Here is a 16181-nt window from a genome sequence, read left to right on the forward strand (position 1 = left end):
GCTTCAAGGAGTATAAGCTATTGCTTTGTCTACATATTGGGGATTGAGATATAAGTTTATTCAACTGTATCCAAATTTCCAGTTGGTTATTATCAATGATAATCATTGATCCTTTGTTTTGGCTTATTTGCTGAAGAAATGTTACGTACAATGAGTAATTCAAAGAATTTGTTATGAATGCATGACTACCATATTCAAGGCTATCGATTACAGTGGTTTCAACCCAGTAGCCCCGACAAGTGCGAGGGTCTGCACTTTCCGTATCATACAATTCTGCCAGACAATTCCATTTCATTCATTCTTCCCAGCATCCTCATGCCATGCATAGCGTAAAATTTGGTCATGATGACATTGAAAGCAATGGATTAACTGTGTCCCTGTTTTTCAATCAACAGAGCCAGTTCAAAGGGTCCCAAATCTGTATTGCACCAGTACTAGCTACTCGGAGTTACAGACCAAAAAACAAAATCATCACTCAGAGTAAAAGAAAGATTTACAAACTGCTAGAAGAATATAAACAAGGGCCAAAGTATTCTTGACATAAACAGTCGTATCCACTACTAGCAGTATCGTCAATCAGCGAGACAATACATGTTAATGTCAAAGATATTCACACTCAAATATTGACCCGATGCCCAGAGGCGTTATCATCCAACCAAGACAATCGGGTCAGATAATGACGAAGCAGGTTATTCCCACGGTTAAAAAGTCTTGAGAAAACCCTTGCACACATACCCAAAAGAATGAATGTCCCTAAGCAAGCCAGGACACCAGTATACCTGCACAATGAATATATTAAAAAATTAAAAATATAAATTTATACAAAAATTTATTTCACAGTTGAGTTTACCTTTTGCATGGTGGATTCCTACACAACATTAGAAATTTTTTATGTAATTTCAGCTGTAAACAAACAAAATGAACACTGTGCTTATGCATGTGTAATGCAAGTCCTAACATGCTACTTAGAGCAAAAACTATCACTTTCTACCATATATGGATCTCCTATGTACAAGGAAAAGTCAGTATTATGTCATCTTGGGTAGAACAGATACTCCAGTGATCATACATCAAATAGCATGATAATGGATTAGTTCTACTTTCCTCTTTGGGTTGACAACCAAGTAATTTTATTTCAACCAAAAAAAAAAAAAGGTATTCATTCAATTAGATTTAGAATTGATAAGTAAATGTAGTGAATAAAAAAGCAACAAGGACTACAGAAAAATAATACGGAATATGTCGTCACCTAGAATAATGAGTGTAAGCACCACTATCAATACCAATTGAACAGAATGCCACTGAACTTGGATGTCATAAGGTGATCTTTGATATCTTGCCCTAAATACACCAAGCCAGGACTGTAAGTACATAACTTTTGACCGAACCCCAACACATAATTCTCTAAAATTTCTATATCCAAATGCTAACCGTGTTCCCTGACGCTGCCCCTGTCAAAGACAATCAAACCCATAAGCATCTAGGCTGAAACTTAATATTCCACATCAAGTTTTCCATGAAGAAATAATCACACAACACTCTCTTTTTTGGAACACTGAAAATTAAAAAGAACTTACAAGTATTCCCCTTTTTTTTTAATTTACCAAAGAAGAATGAGAACATGCAGTACTTTATAGCATTGGAAACTTCAAGAATCTTCATAATTATCCAAGAAAGAAAACTTGATGCTCGAATCACAGATTTAAGAGTAACTAAAAGAGTTGTAATTAGTACAAAAGTTCCCAATTTCAGAGTGCCAAGACACTTTTTGATGTAAGCCCAAACATATTAGTAATTGCACTGTGTTTTCTTTCTTTTTGGTGGTTTTGGGGAGGGGCACACTTTTTTCAAGTATTGATCACTGCAAAAAAGTGGAACATATGGACAGAAGATCTTCCTTACTCCACCAACACTAGCAATAATTCCTCAAGGATTGTATTGTAAATTTGCATGTAGGAAGATTTACTAAACTCTAATAACATAGAAGAAAATTGTACCATAGTTTGTACTCCAAACATAAAATTCCATTTTCAATTGCTTAAAATTTGATGAGTATGGCACATGTTCACAAGATTCATTGCATTAAGGGTCCATTTGGAGAAACTCCAAATTTAAGGCTCTCCAGAAAATCTTTCAGAAAGGTACTTTGCTTCTCTGATGGCACAAAATTTCTTCTAGAATTGCAATGTAACGATCTCAGAAATCACAAAAAAAAGAATTTTTGCCTCTCCAAAAGTTGTTTCCAAAGAGACCCTATGCCACACTCTTCATCATTATTTATTTATTTATTTATTTATTTTCAAAACAATAAAGAGAATACATAATCTTTCTATATTGGGACCAAAGTGCTGAAATTCCATTTTCTCAGCTTGGACTATGGTGATTACTCTTACATATTTGCTACAAAAAAATTATAACTTATAAGCATTTATTATCAGTAAAAGCAGTCTAATTATCTGTGCAGCATGAGAAACATCAGCAGCACATGATGGGGAATGACTTTGTTCTTCTCCATCTTTAAATCTCTTTGTATAATTCCTAGTGACCCTACTCCCATAAACAGTCCTTATGTTATTCAAGAACCCTAGAACGTTTGTTATGCTGCAGAACCTTCTCAACTTGTCCTCACAAAAGAAGCTTTCAGGTTTGGGTTCATTAGCCTCCATATCCCGACTCCCATCACCTAAATATCTGTCACCAGATGTCTCTGGAAAATAATCTGTTAATTCAGAACTCAACCTTGTACCTTCACCAAATCTGTTATAAGAACCAACTTTCGTCCAGTTGTTCTCCTTCCTCGAGTCAATAGCGCGGTCCAAAGGCACTACTCCATTCATATTCAAGTTCTCAATTCCTCTGCTTTTGTGCTCAACAATCCCAGAAGTACTGTCTTTAGCACTAGATGTAATTGGATCAAGAAATCTTTCCAAGATACTGTTGTCCTCCACATCATAACAACCAGAGTGTTCTGTGTCATTTCCCCCAGAAAGAAACAATGCCAACCCATCTCTATCTTGTTCATTCAAGTTGACCCACTCTGTATTTCTCATGGGATCTCCAATTGATGTTCCCTCCAAGTTCTTCTCCACATAAAGTATTTGTTCTCTAATGGCTCTGATAAACTGATTGTGCCTTGAAATTACATCCTCCTGTAGTTGGGGCTTGCCTGCCGTAGCTGAAAAGCTGACTGCTCTTTCAAAATCTTCCAACTGGCAGGAGAGAATCACTAAAACCTAACTAACAGAAAACAAAGAAAATGAAGAAGAAAAAAAGTTGACACTGGTATAAACTACCACCTGCCACTTTGCTGTTTCAAGTGTTGTTGCGAGATCACGTTTATGATAATCTATCGACACAAGTAACTTTAGGTCTGGACAGTCACCTTGAATAAGACTGAGCTCATGCAGCAGAAGGCGGAAAACTGATTCCATCCTAAAATTCGAACCACAAAAAAAAATAGAAGCTTTGGTTTCAGGAAGTGCACAATTCATAAGCACTTCTATATAATAAAAAGACAGAAAACCAGATCAAATAAGTTGAATAAATCAATGAAACAAAAAATTATACATATTGGATTTGTTAAATCGAGAAATTAGCATAAAGTAGTAAAAGGGACAAGTTCCTTTTGCAAATACAAAACTATCAAACGTCCAAAGTCCTCTGCATCAATCTGAAATCCCCTTTATTTTGAAAATGAAAACAAAGCATCGAAGAAAAAATAAAATGCAGTCCATTTGTGAAAGGCAGCATTATTCCCAAAGCAAACAAAAAGAAAGTGACAATTGATTATGGCAAAAAATAACAACTTCAAGAAAGAAAAAAAAAAAACATATATCAAACATTCTTTCATAGCTCAGAAACCAAGTCCATCAAACTAACATTTCAGAAAGTAATCTTTCCAGCTCTCTTCTCATTACTTTCTTCTCAAGCCAACATTAAGGCAAATTCTATTCGCTTTCTCCAAAACAAAAACAAAAAGCGGAGATGAGAAATTGACCTGTCAGCAGAATCTTGGACAACTTCGGCTGCTGCAAACAGAGGGTCTGACTCCCATTGGTGCAAACTCGACGCCATTTTTTAATTTTCTATTTTGTCTTTACGCTCACCTCCAAAGCGAAAATTTGAAATATTTATTTACATAAAGATCCAAATTTTAATTTGGAAGCGTCGAATGAAATTTAGGTTTTAAGGGTTTAGGGTTATAGATGGAGGGGTTAGCAAAATGTCGGGACGCTAAGGGAAGGAAAGCTGTTCGTTAAAATGTCGAAACGAGAAAACTTTTGAGGATTTCAAGTGTAAAGATGGAGAGTAGCTATCCCGTGTGGGGGCGACCACGGTTTCATAACTGAAGACACTAGTGAACTTCCACCACGTTCGCATTTTAGTTTATTCATTCTTATTGTACAAGGAAAAGAAAATGTTACAATTTACTAGTCAAATTTTTTCTTTCTTCTTCAAGTAAAAGGAAATTACAAAAGTTAAATTTTTACTATTGAGCGTCTGGAATTATACTCAATTCCGTGAATGCATAGAGGAGTTGTTTTAAACTTTGTTGATTGACATTTGGAAAAATATCATTGATTAATGCAAATATTAAAAATTAAAATTATTAATTAAAGAAAGATAATATGATCAATTTATATTTTTCATATTAGAAAAATTAAAATTAAATAATAAGTCCTATTTTTATGAAATATAACTACTTATTTTATATTTTCTTAATTTTAATTAAAATAAAATAAAATAAGAAAACCAATTGGAAGTGGATCCCGAGACAAGCAAACAAAGCAACGAATGCTGCAAGCTTTGGAAGCAAAGAAGAGGATGTGCGATGAGGTCTAGATCAGACCCCAATCCTCTTGGGTATTCGTTCTCCAAAATGATGGGCTTCCCTGTCCAAACTTGGCCACCAGCAAGGTGCTTGCTTTTAGAACTGCTCTGCCAGTTTTTGTTCAAACAAATAAATGGTTTGATCATATGAGTTCCTCAACTCCTCTCGAACTTCAGGACAAAAGCAAGAACAAAATAAAAGGATCACAAGCACGCTAACCCAAGTGACCGATAAATAATATACTGGGAAGAGTATCTTGCAACTCAACAACAGAGAAGATCATATGTCAAGTTATATGTCAATATGACTAAATCTGAAAAACGCCAATCGAAAGTAATAAACCAGCAAAAATTGCCGTAGGAGCCAGCCTCAATGCAGCACAATTATCGAGGCACAAACACAAATGAACATGTTTGAAACAATATCACAAGTCATAAATCATCCCATGTAGGTCTTTGCCTTGCAACCATGAACCAATTAAAGAAATGGTGTTTTTTTTCCAAAGAAGATCTAAGTATAATCCCAAAGCAAACTTACAAGAAAATTAAATGTTTCTCATATGAAATACTTCACCATTTGAATTTCTTTCTGCTTGTAGCCACACTTCTCATAGAATGCTTTATTCTCAACATTGCAATCAAGAATCACCTTATAACACCCCAGAGAATGAGCATAATCCGTGAGGGCATTAATAATTTTCTTCCCTAGCTGCATCCCACGAGCATTGGCATCAACCACCACATCTTCAATGTGCCCGACTTTGCCACAGTTCCTTATAAACTTCCTTTCAATGAACACACTCCCAGTTGCAACAATCTTTCCAGAAAGGTCATCTTCTATAACAAGGACCCGATGGTCCTCTGCACAGGCATTAAGCTCCCTAAATCGATCTTCAAAGTCCTTATCGGATACAGAATCACAAACAGTTAGCTGTTGCAGTAGTTCTATGAAGCCCTTGCTTTTGTCTGAGAGCTCTAGTTTTCTAACTTGGAGCTTCTGCTCTTCACTGCTCTCCATCTTTTGCAGTCTGAGGAATTGTTAACAACTGGAAAGGTTTAATTAAATCAACGTTCAACAAAGAGAAAGCAAATGCATATGTATTATGTCATATGTGAGGAAAAAATAAAACACCATGTATTTTATTGGCTTCAATGAACTTGGAACTTGGTTGACAAGAACACAGCAATTTCCCTTTCTATGTAAAGTCCAAAGCCTAACATAATAGATACCAATTTTCATTGAATCAAACACTATCTCATGGGTTGGATAGCAATTCTGACTTCTGGGTTTTGTTAGTATATGATTATGGAAAATAAAATCAAAGTAATGCTCTAAGAACTCAACCTATCACATCATTCAATTATTAAAGAGCCGAATCCTTCAATTGATTGATGAAGCAAGAAGTAATTTAGAATTACCTCAGAATTCAAACTTCGATGGAGTGTATATGGAGCAGTTGCTATTGAGTTTCAGGCCATTCTGGGGTTTGCAGATCCGCAAAGACAGGTATTTCAATTCATTCAATAAAATTCATTACTGATATGCATGAATACCAGAAATCCAATTGAAAAATCATAAACATTGAAACCCAGAAATCAATTATGAAACACAAATTTGAGGGGATATCAGGGAGAGGAGGTCGTGGTCATGGTGGTGGGAAGAGGGAGGAGGGGTTGGCCGACGGTGAGGAGAAGGGGGCTACCACCGGTCAGGTGTGGTGGCTGTCGGTGTTGGGTTATTTGGGTGTGGGGGTGATTTTGGTGGCTGGCTGCTGCTGAGGGTGATAAACAAAAGGTCTATTTTACCACTTGGGGAATGTAAAGCACGTGACTTGTGGGCGTGCTTTTTTTATAAGCTCTTGTTTATATACTTCTGCTGTAGATGAAGCTTCTTCTTCAACCTCTTCTCCCTCCCTCGATGCTGTTTTCATGACTGATACTTGTGATTTTCAATTGTAATCTTCATTGGATCAAACACTATCTCATGGCTTCGATAACAATTCTGACTTCTGGGTTTTGTTAGTTTATGATTATGGAATATAAATTCAAGTGATGCTCTAAGAAACTCAGCTTACCACACAATTCAATTATTAATTACTGAAATATTTCAATTAATTGATGAAGCAAGATGTAATGTATAATTACCTGAGAATTCCAACTCAATGGAGTGTACAGAGCTGTTGCTATGGAGTTTCGGGGCCTTCTGGGATTTGCAGATTCAGGTTTGGTATTTGGATGTGGGTGATAGAAGAAAATGAAAATACTCACTGTGAACAAGAAAACGTGAGCCTAATTGAAGCAATTTTAGATCTACCAATAGAATCCAATCTTACCAAGATCGAATAGTGACACGAACCTGTAACGAAGACCAGAGCTTATTCACAATGTCCAACGGAAGCTCTGAGATCCGAGAGAGAGAGAGAGAGAGAGAGATCGAAGGAGGAGCAGAGAGAGATATAGAATTGAGCAAAGGTGTAAGAACCCAAACAAGAAAATCTAATTTTATTTAATTTGGTGTTTGTTCCATTTTCATTTTATTGAACTTTGATTATTTGTTTTAATGTTTGAGGAGGTGGAGATATAGAAAAACAAAAGAGTGATGGCTTCCAACATTACAGTGTAATGGCTTAGAAGAGTAAGGTGCCTTATCTGCCGTAGATGGGCTTTGCCATTATTTGGCACCATCTGCCTATATTATGAAACTTACAGATTAGAATTTGGTAAGGTTGAAGATCCACAGCCTTGGTGCTTTGGTTTTAGTTGAAATTCTGTACAGCATTACAATGCAATTGTTGGTTCCACTGTGCCTGCCAGATGCCTCAAGAGGCACAAAAACTTGTCTGAAACATGGATATCACTATTTTGCTATACTCGATCAATGTAATTTTATGATGTTCTGTTATCAATTTAAATGTTTTCTAAGACAAAAAAAAAAAAAGTGTTGTTGAAATATCATATTTTTCCCGCTCGAATTTATGTACTAGTAACCTAATTCTGGTTTCATGTTCACGTGACTACAAGTCCAACTTCCAAGTGCTGTAGGTGGGTACAGTTTTATAAGTTCTTTCATGGTCAAACAATAGGTTGCAAGTGCTTTCATCCACTCCCTTCCCAGACAGCTGAGAGGTGAACTAGAAGAATAATGGTTTATTTGGATAGATTGTATAATTCTTTTGATGTAATAACAATCGCTTGTACTACCACCAGTGAGAAAATTTCCTGTACTTGCTACCTGCAAAGTATTTTCTCCAACCCAAGAGCAGATTATTTAACAAAAGTAAAAATCCTGCAATTGCAACTTTCGAATTTCGCTTCAAAACCCCCTAATCCTTTTATCACAATTCTACCACCCAGGCATCCCAAACTGAAAGAACCAAATCATAAGCAGGCATCGGGGGTGAAGAAAATTTCTTTCAAAATCTTCCAACATTCGTTCAAACCAAAAATACAGTACTCATTATAATTTAAACAAAGAAATCAAAGTCAACAAAAACACGGGAACATAAAATCATTTGCAATAAATGTCTTAATTAAAGTTCTGCTAATGCTTCCTCCGCTACAAAAGTCTGATAGAGCTTAAGAACTTAGTAGATACGGATTGCTTTCCCCATGGTACTTTTCAGGTTCAAGGACCTCACCTATTTGCACATGCAGACAAAAGAACAAAATAAGTATCATTACTAAATGGGACAAAACGATATAAACATACATATATTGAGCACCCAACAGGTATAACTAGGATGGAGCCATGAACTTACATTCTGCCAATTCTTCTTCAATAGTGAAACTAAGAAATTGACACTAAGTTGTACATTCTGAAAAATCTGCTTCTCCTCCATAGCCAAATTCCCCACAGCAACACCCATGCAAAGAACCTTCTTAAGTTGGAACTTCACCATTGCTTTGGTTTCATTCACTTTTGCCTCCAAAGATTCCTGGTGACTCACCAATGTTGGAAACTTACCTGCACTTCGACAAAAAAAACTAAAGGTTACCAATCTATATCATATTATCTAATCATTAAACTAACATGCTACTTGAATCAACCAAATCTCCAAAAGATGGGAGGCAGAATAGCTACAAATCAGGAATATTGAGAATTAAATTCTACCAGAGATTGCTCAGAAAAATGTTCCACGATATGATCGAATAGATTTGGAAAGACTCGACAAAATTATTTAGGACGTCATCTCAGGAAATAATTTTTTTTTCCCATGGTCCACAATTAATACAACTTTGAGGGTTGATACTCTAGTCAGTATCAAGATCACATTGACGAGTTTTAAGCCACCAAACAACATTTGAGAATAAATTAGAGAAACCAAAAGTTGAAGCTTAACCTAACAGTTAATTATAAAGTGTTACAGGCACTGAAATTACTTGCCTGCCTTATTAAGACCAGGGCCTAGAAGACGAGGAATTTGCTTAATGACAGCTTCAGAAGCTAAAAATGCATGGTATTTCTTGGCAAGCTTCTTGACCAGTTTCTTGTTTTTGTTAAGCTTTTTCAAGCTTTCCACATCCATGTAGTCCAAACCCATCTTCTCTGCCTGTAGTAAAATGTAGCAGATATGTTATAAATGTACAAGCAAGTTTGACTTACTTTTAGTTTGTAACAAATGCACCCACATAAACACACAAATATCAAACTCATAAATAGTTTGCCCAATGAACCAATTTACCTCTTCAACATGCTGAGCATCCCCAAGCATGCAAACCCTCATCTTAGGACGAGGAATATGTGGAAGCCTAACAGAGCCACTGAAACGCTTATCCTTTTGTGGGTCATAGTTCTTCAACCCAATTTGAAGCTCAACTGTCTCAGTGAAATTTCTCTTTTTCGTTTCTGAGTTTGTCTTAATCTGAGCGATGGCCTCTCTCAGCCCGTCACTTGAGAGCTTACTGTTAACAAAGATGGTAAAAATATAAACTTTTGATAGTTGATAACAAAAACTGATACAAGAAGCAAATGTATAATTATTTTTTAATCATCTTGAAATTTTATACCATCATTGATTGAATAAGCTCGCTGTCTTTTGCCCCCAACAACCCCCCACCCCCAGAAAAAAAGCCAAGTGACCAAAACCCACCCAGGCTTTCAGAAAAAGCTACAACAGATATACCTCCCAGACTATTATGTTATACATTTCTGGGGACTACATCCCTAATCACGATTTCTAGCGACTAAGAACTTTTCAACACCAGATATAAACAGATAAACAAGTTCATAAGCACCCATATAGCAGGAGCATTAAGCAATCTACCAAAACAAAAGCAAAAATGTGAGATTTTGGGCTTTCAGAGACACCAAAAACTGCTTCCAAAATCCAAATCAAGCAAGAAGCCAAAAGCAATTACGATCTGATGAACAAAACAAAAGGGGAAAAGCGCAATTACCTCATGGTTACAGCCTTGTCCTCGCTGCAATTCCTGTGCAAATACTTCCTACAAAATGAGGAAAACAAAAACAAGTGAAACTTTTAGCTAAACCGAAATGCTGAAGTCGCATAAGAGAAAACTCTAGTGGAGGCGGAAGAGTACCTTAAGAAAGAGAGCGAAACCCTAGAACAGGATTTGCAGGGCTGCTGCTGCTGAGTGAGGCGAAAGGCGGAATGGAACTTTGGCGCTTTATAAAAACCCTAGCTGCTACGTTTTGTTAGAGCATGTTCAGCGCAGGCCCTTTTGCCAGGGCAAGAGGCCCATTTGCTGGGTTTTGGACCACCAGCGCAGAAGATGCAGCCCGGCAAGATCTTGCCTGGGCTTCAGCCCGAGGGTACTAACGTCAGAGAGCAAAAGTTGAACTTTTTTTTTTTTTTCCTTTGGTGCTTGAGTTTCACGCGCCAACGGTAAAAAAATTTGATTTCCGCTCGATGACGTCATCCCTGACAGAATCCAACGGGAAAACGCACTGTGTCGCAACCCGGACGCTCCGATCGTTTTTGTTCTAGAAATTCGACGGTCCTCGCTTTTTTGGCTAAAAAAATCAAAAAATTCTGAATTTTTTTATAAAATACCAAAATTTTCTGAATTTTTTTCCCTATAAATACCTAACAATTTTATTCACTTTCCACACCAAATCTTCATACAAACTCTTCTTCTTCCAATATTTTATACTTTCCACTCACATTTTTCTACTACTTTCCATTTGTATTTTAAAAAAAAAACAAAAACAAATGGCATCTTCTGTCGAAACCGGAGGCGCGTGGACAACTCAGGAAGATATTGCGTTCTGTCAGTCTTAGGTGAGCGTTAGTCATTGCCCTGTCACGGGCAATGAGATGAAATTCTCTCATATGTGGAGCAAAATTCATGGAGAATTTTGTCAAAGATCGAGTTCCATTCGGACCGAAATGGCGTTGTCTAGTAGATAGAAAATTCTGAATAAAGAGTTAGAGAAATGGAGAAATGCGTTGACAAAAGCAAGGGAGAACATTCGAAGCAGTCAAAATCTATCCGATGAGGTAAAATATTTATAATTGCCATTTTAATCAATTTAGTTTAACTTCTTCTTTTTTTATTACATACTCTTTTTCTTTTATTTTTTTATTTTTTTATTTTTGGCATTTCCAATTTGTCTATATTTTTTTGCATAATCAATTTTTTTTCTTGCATTTCAAAATTGTTTATGTTTTCTTGCATAATCTTTTTTTTTTTTTCTTGCACTTCCAATTATTTATTTTTAATAGATCATACAAGCACAAGTTTGCCATGGGCCAAGGCAAAAAAAATTTCTTGCATCACGAATGTTGGGAAGTTGTGAAGGATTGTTCAAGATTCAAAATTATTCCCCCAAGTCTGGCGGTTGTGTTGAATGAGACGCCGCTTCACGATTCACTATCAATCGATTCGCCATTGGACTCCCTAATGGAAACTGAGTCACCACTCCCACATTCGTCGAGACCTATTGGGAGAAAAGCTGCAAAGGCTAAGAGAGGGAGCACTTCGAACAATAAATGTGTACAATTTTTGGAGCAAATAGCTAAGAACACTGTACTAAGAATTGAGAGAGACTTGAAAAGAGAAGAAGCAAACATGGCACGACAGGAAGCATTTGCAATTCAATAGCAGCAAGCACAAGAAAAAGACGTGGAGGATAGAGAGATGAAAATCATGGCCATGGATACAAGCCATATGTCTCCTGAAACAAAGGTCTATTGGAAGCTAAGATGAAGGGATGTGATGAGAAGAAAACTTTTCCTTACAATGGACCTAGCAATACGGATTGGTTAAATGATCAAAACCATTAGGTTGTATTGAAAGATTTGCCATATGTATTAATTTGTTGTATTGTTTCCTTTTTATTCAATAAAGAAAGCATTAAATAACATGACTATTTATTAAAAACATTTGCGCATCAAAACAAAGATTAATTAAAAACAAACCTTAATTTATTGCAAACAACACACAAAACAAACCATACTTAAAAGCATAATTCCAAAAAACACCACACACAAAATAAAGCATAATTAAAAACAAAGCATAATTCCAAACAAAGCACTAATCTTGACTTCATCCACTGTGATTGCCTTTCATCTCCCACAAGTGCTCGATCAAGTCAAGTTGACGTCTCTCGTGAACATATAAAGATTGCATTTCTTGATAACAATTCATCATGGGGTTGTATCAACCATCCCGAAGTAACGGTTCGGGCTCCATTGGTTGTCCATTTGGTCCCATCGGCCTTTCATATATTCTTGTCAACGTCATGTTCATGGGATCGGGTTCAAACACCTCAGGAGCATCATAATCATACTCATCCTCCACAATCATGTTGTGGAGGATGATGCAAGTCATCATAATACTCCGCAGCACCTCCTCATCTAGCATCCGAGCAGCACCCCTAATAATTGCCCAACGAGCTTGCAAGATACCAAAACATCTTTCCACATCTTTCCTGTAACCTTCTTGAAAGGCAGCAAAGCTTGTTTCCTTCTCAGATTAGGGATTTGGAATTGTTTTCACGAATGTCGTCCACCTAGGATAAATTCTGTCGGCAAGGTAGTACGCACCAAAATATACGGTATTGTTGATTTGGTATGTGATCTGGGGGGAATGACCTCGCAATACCTCGTTGAACACCAAGGATTGACCAAGGACATTGAGGTCATTCTGAGATTCGGCAACCCCGAAGAAGGCATGCCAAACTCAACAGTCGAATGAACCTGCGGCCTCCAAAATTATACTTTTTTTGCCTTTCCAATTACCGTACTCTCCTTGCCAAGCAGTAGGACTATTCTTCCACTGCCAGTGCATGCAATCGATGCTTCCAATCATTCTTGGGAAACCTCGAGCCTCAGCTTTTTGTAGAAGCCTTTGCAGGTCCCTCGACGTGGGTTTGTGAAGGTACTCCCTCGTGTACACATTTTTCACTGCATCATAAAATCTCACCAAGCACTTTAGGATAGTTGATTTTCTCATCCTTGCAATCTCATCCACATACTCTGCAGATGCCCCATAAGCAAGCATCCGCAAAGCAGCCGTAAGTTTTTGCTCCAGGAGAATATCTGAGATCATAATTTTAAAAAAATATCTGAAAATCATATCTGACATGGGACATGTGACACAATTTTATAGGGTGAAATTCTTATCTGAAATCTGTGATTATAATTTTTTTAAAAAATATCTGAAAATCTTATCTAACAAGGGACACGTGGCACAATTTTAGAGGGTGAAAATCTTATCTGAAATTTGAGATCATAATTTTTTTAATAAATATCCAAAAATTTTATCTGGAATAAGACACGTGACAACCGAAATTCTCATCCAAAAATATTTTCTGAAAAATGATGGACACTTGGCAACCAAAAATCTTATCGGAAAATTTAATTACAAAATATTATCAAAATTAATGGTTTAAAGTATAAAAAAATATGAAATAAAGTACAATGAATAATAATTACCTTAGTCTTAGTCTTTTGGGGTGGAACCACAAATGTCAAGGCTGCCACTATTCACGTGAATAGTAGCAGCCTTTGCCTTGCCCTTGCCTTAGCCTTAGCCCTTTGGGGTAGAGATGCTCTTAAGGGCGGTCGCACGTGCCTTGCTTAATATTTATGGAATTTACCTCATAGTTCATGTAATTCTAATCTACACGCGTCACTTATACGTAGGTTCTTGCTATTTTCACTATTTCTTTTTTTCGGCTAAGCTTTTTCTGTAATGAGGCCTCATTATTCAAAGGGTAAACTACTGAAAACCCCCTTGGACTATATCGACTATCAAAATGTCCCCTCTGGATTATTTTTTCAACCAATTTAGCCTTCGAATTAAAAGAAAACGCCAATTTCACCCCTGTCGTTAGTTATTCCCCAATTCCATCCAAATGCCAGTCAAAAACACCACGCGAAAGGCATGTGAGGCGTTTGATGAGAGTAATATCGCCATTCTATACCATCAGCCCCTTTTTATTCGAACGAAGCCTTCGTTTCAGACGCGGAGATTCGACATAACCAAACCATATTTGCAAGCGTTCCAACCTTCTCACGTTGCTGATGTTCATCAATTCCAAGAAGAAGAGAAGAAATTGCAGTTGAATATTGGATGCATAGGAATAGACGTGCATCTTCTACCAAATAGTAATTGCCTTAGCCTTAGCCTTTTGCGGTGGAACCACAAATGACAAGGCTGCCACTATTCACGTGAATGGTATTAGCCATTGCCTTGACCTTACCTTAGCCTTAGCCCTTTGGAGTGGAGATGCTGTTAAGAGCTGTCGCACAGAGTTGTCGCATGTGCCTTGCTTAATATTTATGGAATTTACCTCAAAGTCCCTGGAATTCTAATCTACACGCGTCATTTATACATAGGTTCTTGCTATTTTCACTCTTTCTTTTTTCCCGCTCAGCTTTTTCTGTAATGCGGCCTCCTTATTCAAAGGGTAAACTGCCGAAAACCCCATGGACTATATCGACTATCGAAATGTCCCCTCTAAATTCATTTTTTCTGCCAATTTAGCCTTCGAATTAAAAGAAATCACTAATTTCACCCATGCCGTTAGTTTTTCCCCAATTCCATCCAAATGCCCGTCAAAAGCACCACATGAAAGGCATGTCAGGCGTCTGATGAGGGTAACATCGTCATTCTATACTCTCAGCCCTCAGCCCCATTTTATTCGAACGAAGTTTTCGTTTCAGACATGGAGATTCGACAGAAACCATCCTTTCATCACAGAACCCACCCTTGATGACAAAACCCAACCCTATTTGCAAGCGTTCCAACCTTCTCACGTCACTGATGTTCATCAATTCCAAGAAGAAGAGAAGAAATTGCAGTTGAAGATAGAATGCATACGAACAAATGTGCAGCTTTTATCGAATAGAAATTGCCTTTGCCTTAACCTTTTGGGGTGGAACCACAAATAGCAAGGCTGCCACTATTCACGTGAATAGTAGCAGCCCTTGCCTTAGCCTTACCCTTTTGGGGTAAGGGCGGTCGCATGGAGTCGTTGCACGTGCCTTGCTTAATATTTATGGAATTTACCTCAGTGTCCCTGTAATTTTAATCTACACGCTTCATTTATACATAGGTTCTTGCTATTTTCACTCTTTCTTTTTTCCAGCTCAACTTTTTCTGTAATGAGGCCTCATTATTCAAAGGGTAAACTGCCGAAAACCCCCTGGACTATATCGACTATCGAAATGTCCTCCATGGATTATTTTTTCAGCCAATTTAGCCTTTGAATTAAAAGAAATCGCCAATTTCACCTCTGTCGTTAGTTTTTCCCCAATTCCATCCAAATGCTCATCAAAAGCACTACGTGAAAGGCACGTGAGGCGTCTGATGAGGGTAATATCACCATTCTATACCATCAACCCTCATCCCATTTTATTCGAATGAAGCCTTCGTTTCAGACATAGAGATTCAACATAACCCAACCCTATTTGCAAGCGTTCCAACATTCTCACGTCGTTGATGTTCATCAATTCCAAGAAGAAGAGAAGATATTGCAGTTGAAGATGGGATGCATAGGAACAGACGAACCGAATAGTAATTGCCTTAGTCTTAGCCTTTTGGGGTGAAACCACAAATGGCAAGGCTGTCATTATTCACGTGAATAGTAGCAACGCTTGCATTGCCCTTGCCTTAGCCTTAGCCCTTTGAGGTGGAGATGCTCTTAAGGGCGGTCGCACCGAGTTGTCGCACGTGCCTTACTTAATATTTATGGAATTTACCTCATAGTCCTTGTAATTCTAATCTACACGCATCATTTATACATATATTCTTGCTATTTTCACTCTTTCTTTTTTCCGACTCAGTTTTTTCTATAATGAGGCCTCATTATTCAAAGGGTAAACTGCCGAAAACTCCCTGGACTATATCGACTATCGAAATGTCCCCCCCAGATTATTTTT

General features: G+C 37.3%; 3 protein-coding genes across 10 annotated transcripts; all 3 read right to left on the reverse strand.

Annotated features, from left to right (window-relative positions):
- Positions 1 to 348: 348 nt before the first annotated feature.
- LOC117633774 lies at positions 349 to 4329 on the reverse strand. 2 transcript variants are annotated; one of them, XM_034367536.1, is made up of 5 exons: positions 3998 to 4324; positions 3297 to 3432; positions 2457 to 3209; positions 1250 to 1451; positions 349 to 779 (listed from the first exon to the last, which is right to left on the reverse strand). In XM_034367536.1, the coding sequence occupies exons 1-5, from the start codon at positions 4072 to 4074 to the stop codon at positions 754 to 756; spliced, it is 1194 nt and encodes a 397-aa protein (XP_034223427.1). In that variant the 5' UTR covers positions 4075 to 4324; the 3' UTR covers positions 349 to 753. The 2 variants fall into 2 exon arrangements, with proteins under 2 accessions (XP_034223427.1, XP_034223428.1); XM_034367537.1 differs by lacking the exon at positions 1250 to 1451 and having other exon boundaries at positions 3998 to 4329.
- Positions 4330 to 5115: 786 nt separating this feature from the next.
- Positions 5116 to 7328, reverse strand: LOC117636125 (glucosamine 6-phosphate N-acetyltransferase). 7 transcript variants are annotated; one of them, XM_034370599.1, is made up of 4 exons: positions 7187 to 7327; positions 6976 to 7097; positions 6250 to 6310; positions 5116 to 5858 (listed from the first exon to the last, which is right to left on the reverse strand). In XM_034370599.1, exon 4 carries the CDS (start codon positions 5846 to 5848, stop codon positions 5387 to 5389), a length of 462 nt encoding a protein of 153 aa, XP_034226490.1. In that variant the 5' UTR covers positions 5849 to 5858; positions 6250 to 6310; positions 6976 to 7097; positions 7187 to 7327; the 3' UTR covers positions 5116 to 5386. The 7 variants fall into 7 exon arrangements, with proteins under 7 accessions (XP_034226490.1, XP_034226491.1, XP_034226489.1 ...); XM_034370600.1 differs by having other exon boundaries at positions 5116 to 5876; XM_034370598.1 differs by having other exon boundaries at positions 5116 to 5876; positions 6250 to 6839.
- An 883-nt stretch (positions 7329 to 8211) lies between these two features.
- Positions 8212 to 10499, reverse strand: LOC117634694 (60S ribosomal protein L10a-1). Its single transcript, XM_034368882.1, has 6 exons — positions 10372 to 10499; positions 10228 to 10275; positions 9513 to 9732; positions 9215 to 9380; positions 8589 to 8794; positions 8212 to 8468 (listed from the first exon to the last, which is right to left on the reverse strand). Exons 2-6 carry the CDS (start codon positions 10230 to 10232, stop codon positions 8415 to 8417), a joined length of 651 nt encoding a protein of 216 aa, XP_034224773.1. The 5' UTR covers positions 10233 to 10275; positions 10372 to 10499; the 3' UTR covers positions 8212 to 8414.
- Between the last annotated feature and the right edge of the window lie 5682 nt (positions 10500 to 16181).

The sequence above is a fragment of the Prunus dulcis genome, chromosome 7 (genome assembly GCF_902201215.1).
Source record: "Prunus dulcis chromosome 7, ALMONDv2, whole genome shotgun sequence".
Lineage (NCBI taxonomy): Eukaryota > Viridiplantae > Streptophyta > Magnoliopsida > Rosales > Rosaceae > Prunus > Prunus dulcis.

What these genes read in the sequence shown, in the direction of transcription:
- LOC117633774 (XM_034367536.1), bottom strand. Translation starts at nt 4,074, where the DNA reads ATGGCGTCGAGTTTGCACCAATGGGAGTCAGACCCTCTGTTTGCAGCA. An exon ending in GTCCAAGATTCTGCTGACAG is followed by an intron (nt 3,433 to 3,997) that starts GTCAATTTCTCA and finishes TTCGAATTTTAG; the next exon opens with GATGGAATCAGTTTTCCGCC. An exon ending in ATGTTTCTCATGCTGCACAG is followed by an intron (nt 1,452 to 2,456) that starts ATAATTAGACTG and finishes TGTCTTTGACAG; the next exon opens with GGGCAGCGTCAGGGAACACG.
- LOC117634694 (XM_034368882.1), bottom strand. An exon ending in ATGCTCAGCATGTTGAAGAG is followed by an intron (nt 9,381 to 9,512) that starts GTAAATTGGTTC and finishes ATTTTACTACAG; the next exon opens with GCAGAGAAGATGGGTTTGGA. An exon ending in TGAAGAAGAATTGGCAGAAT is followed by an intron (nt 8,469 to 8,588) that starts GTAAGTTCATGG and finishes ATGTGCAAATAG; the next exon opens with GTGAGGTCCTTGAACCTGAA.
- LOC117636125 (XM_034370601.1), bottom strand. Translation starts at nt 5,848, where the DNA reads ATGGAGAGCAGTGAAGAGCAGAAGCTCCAAGTTAGAAAACTAGAGCTC.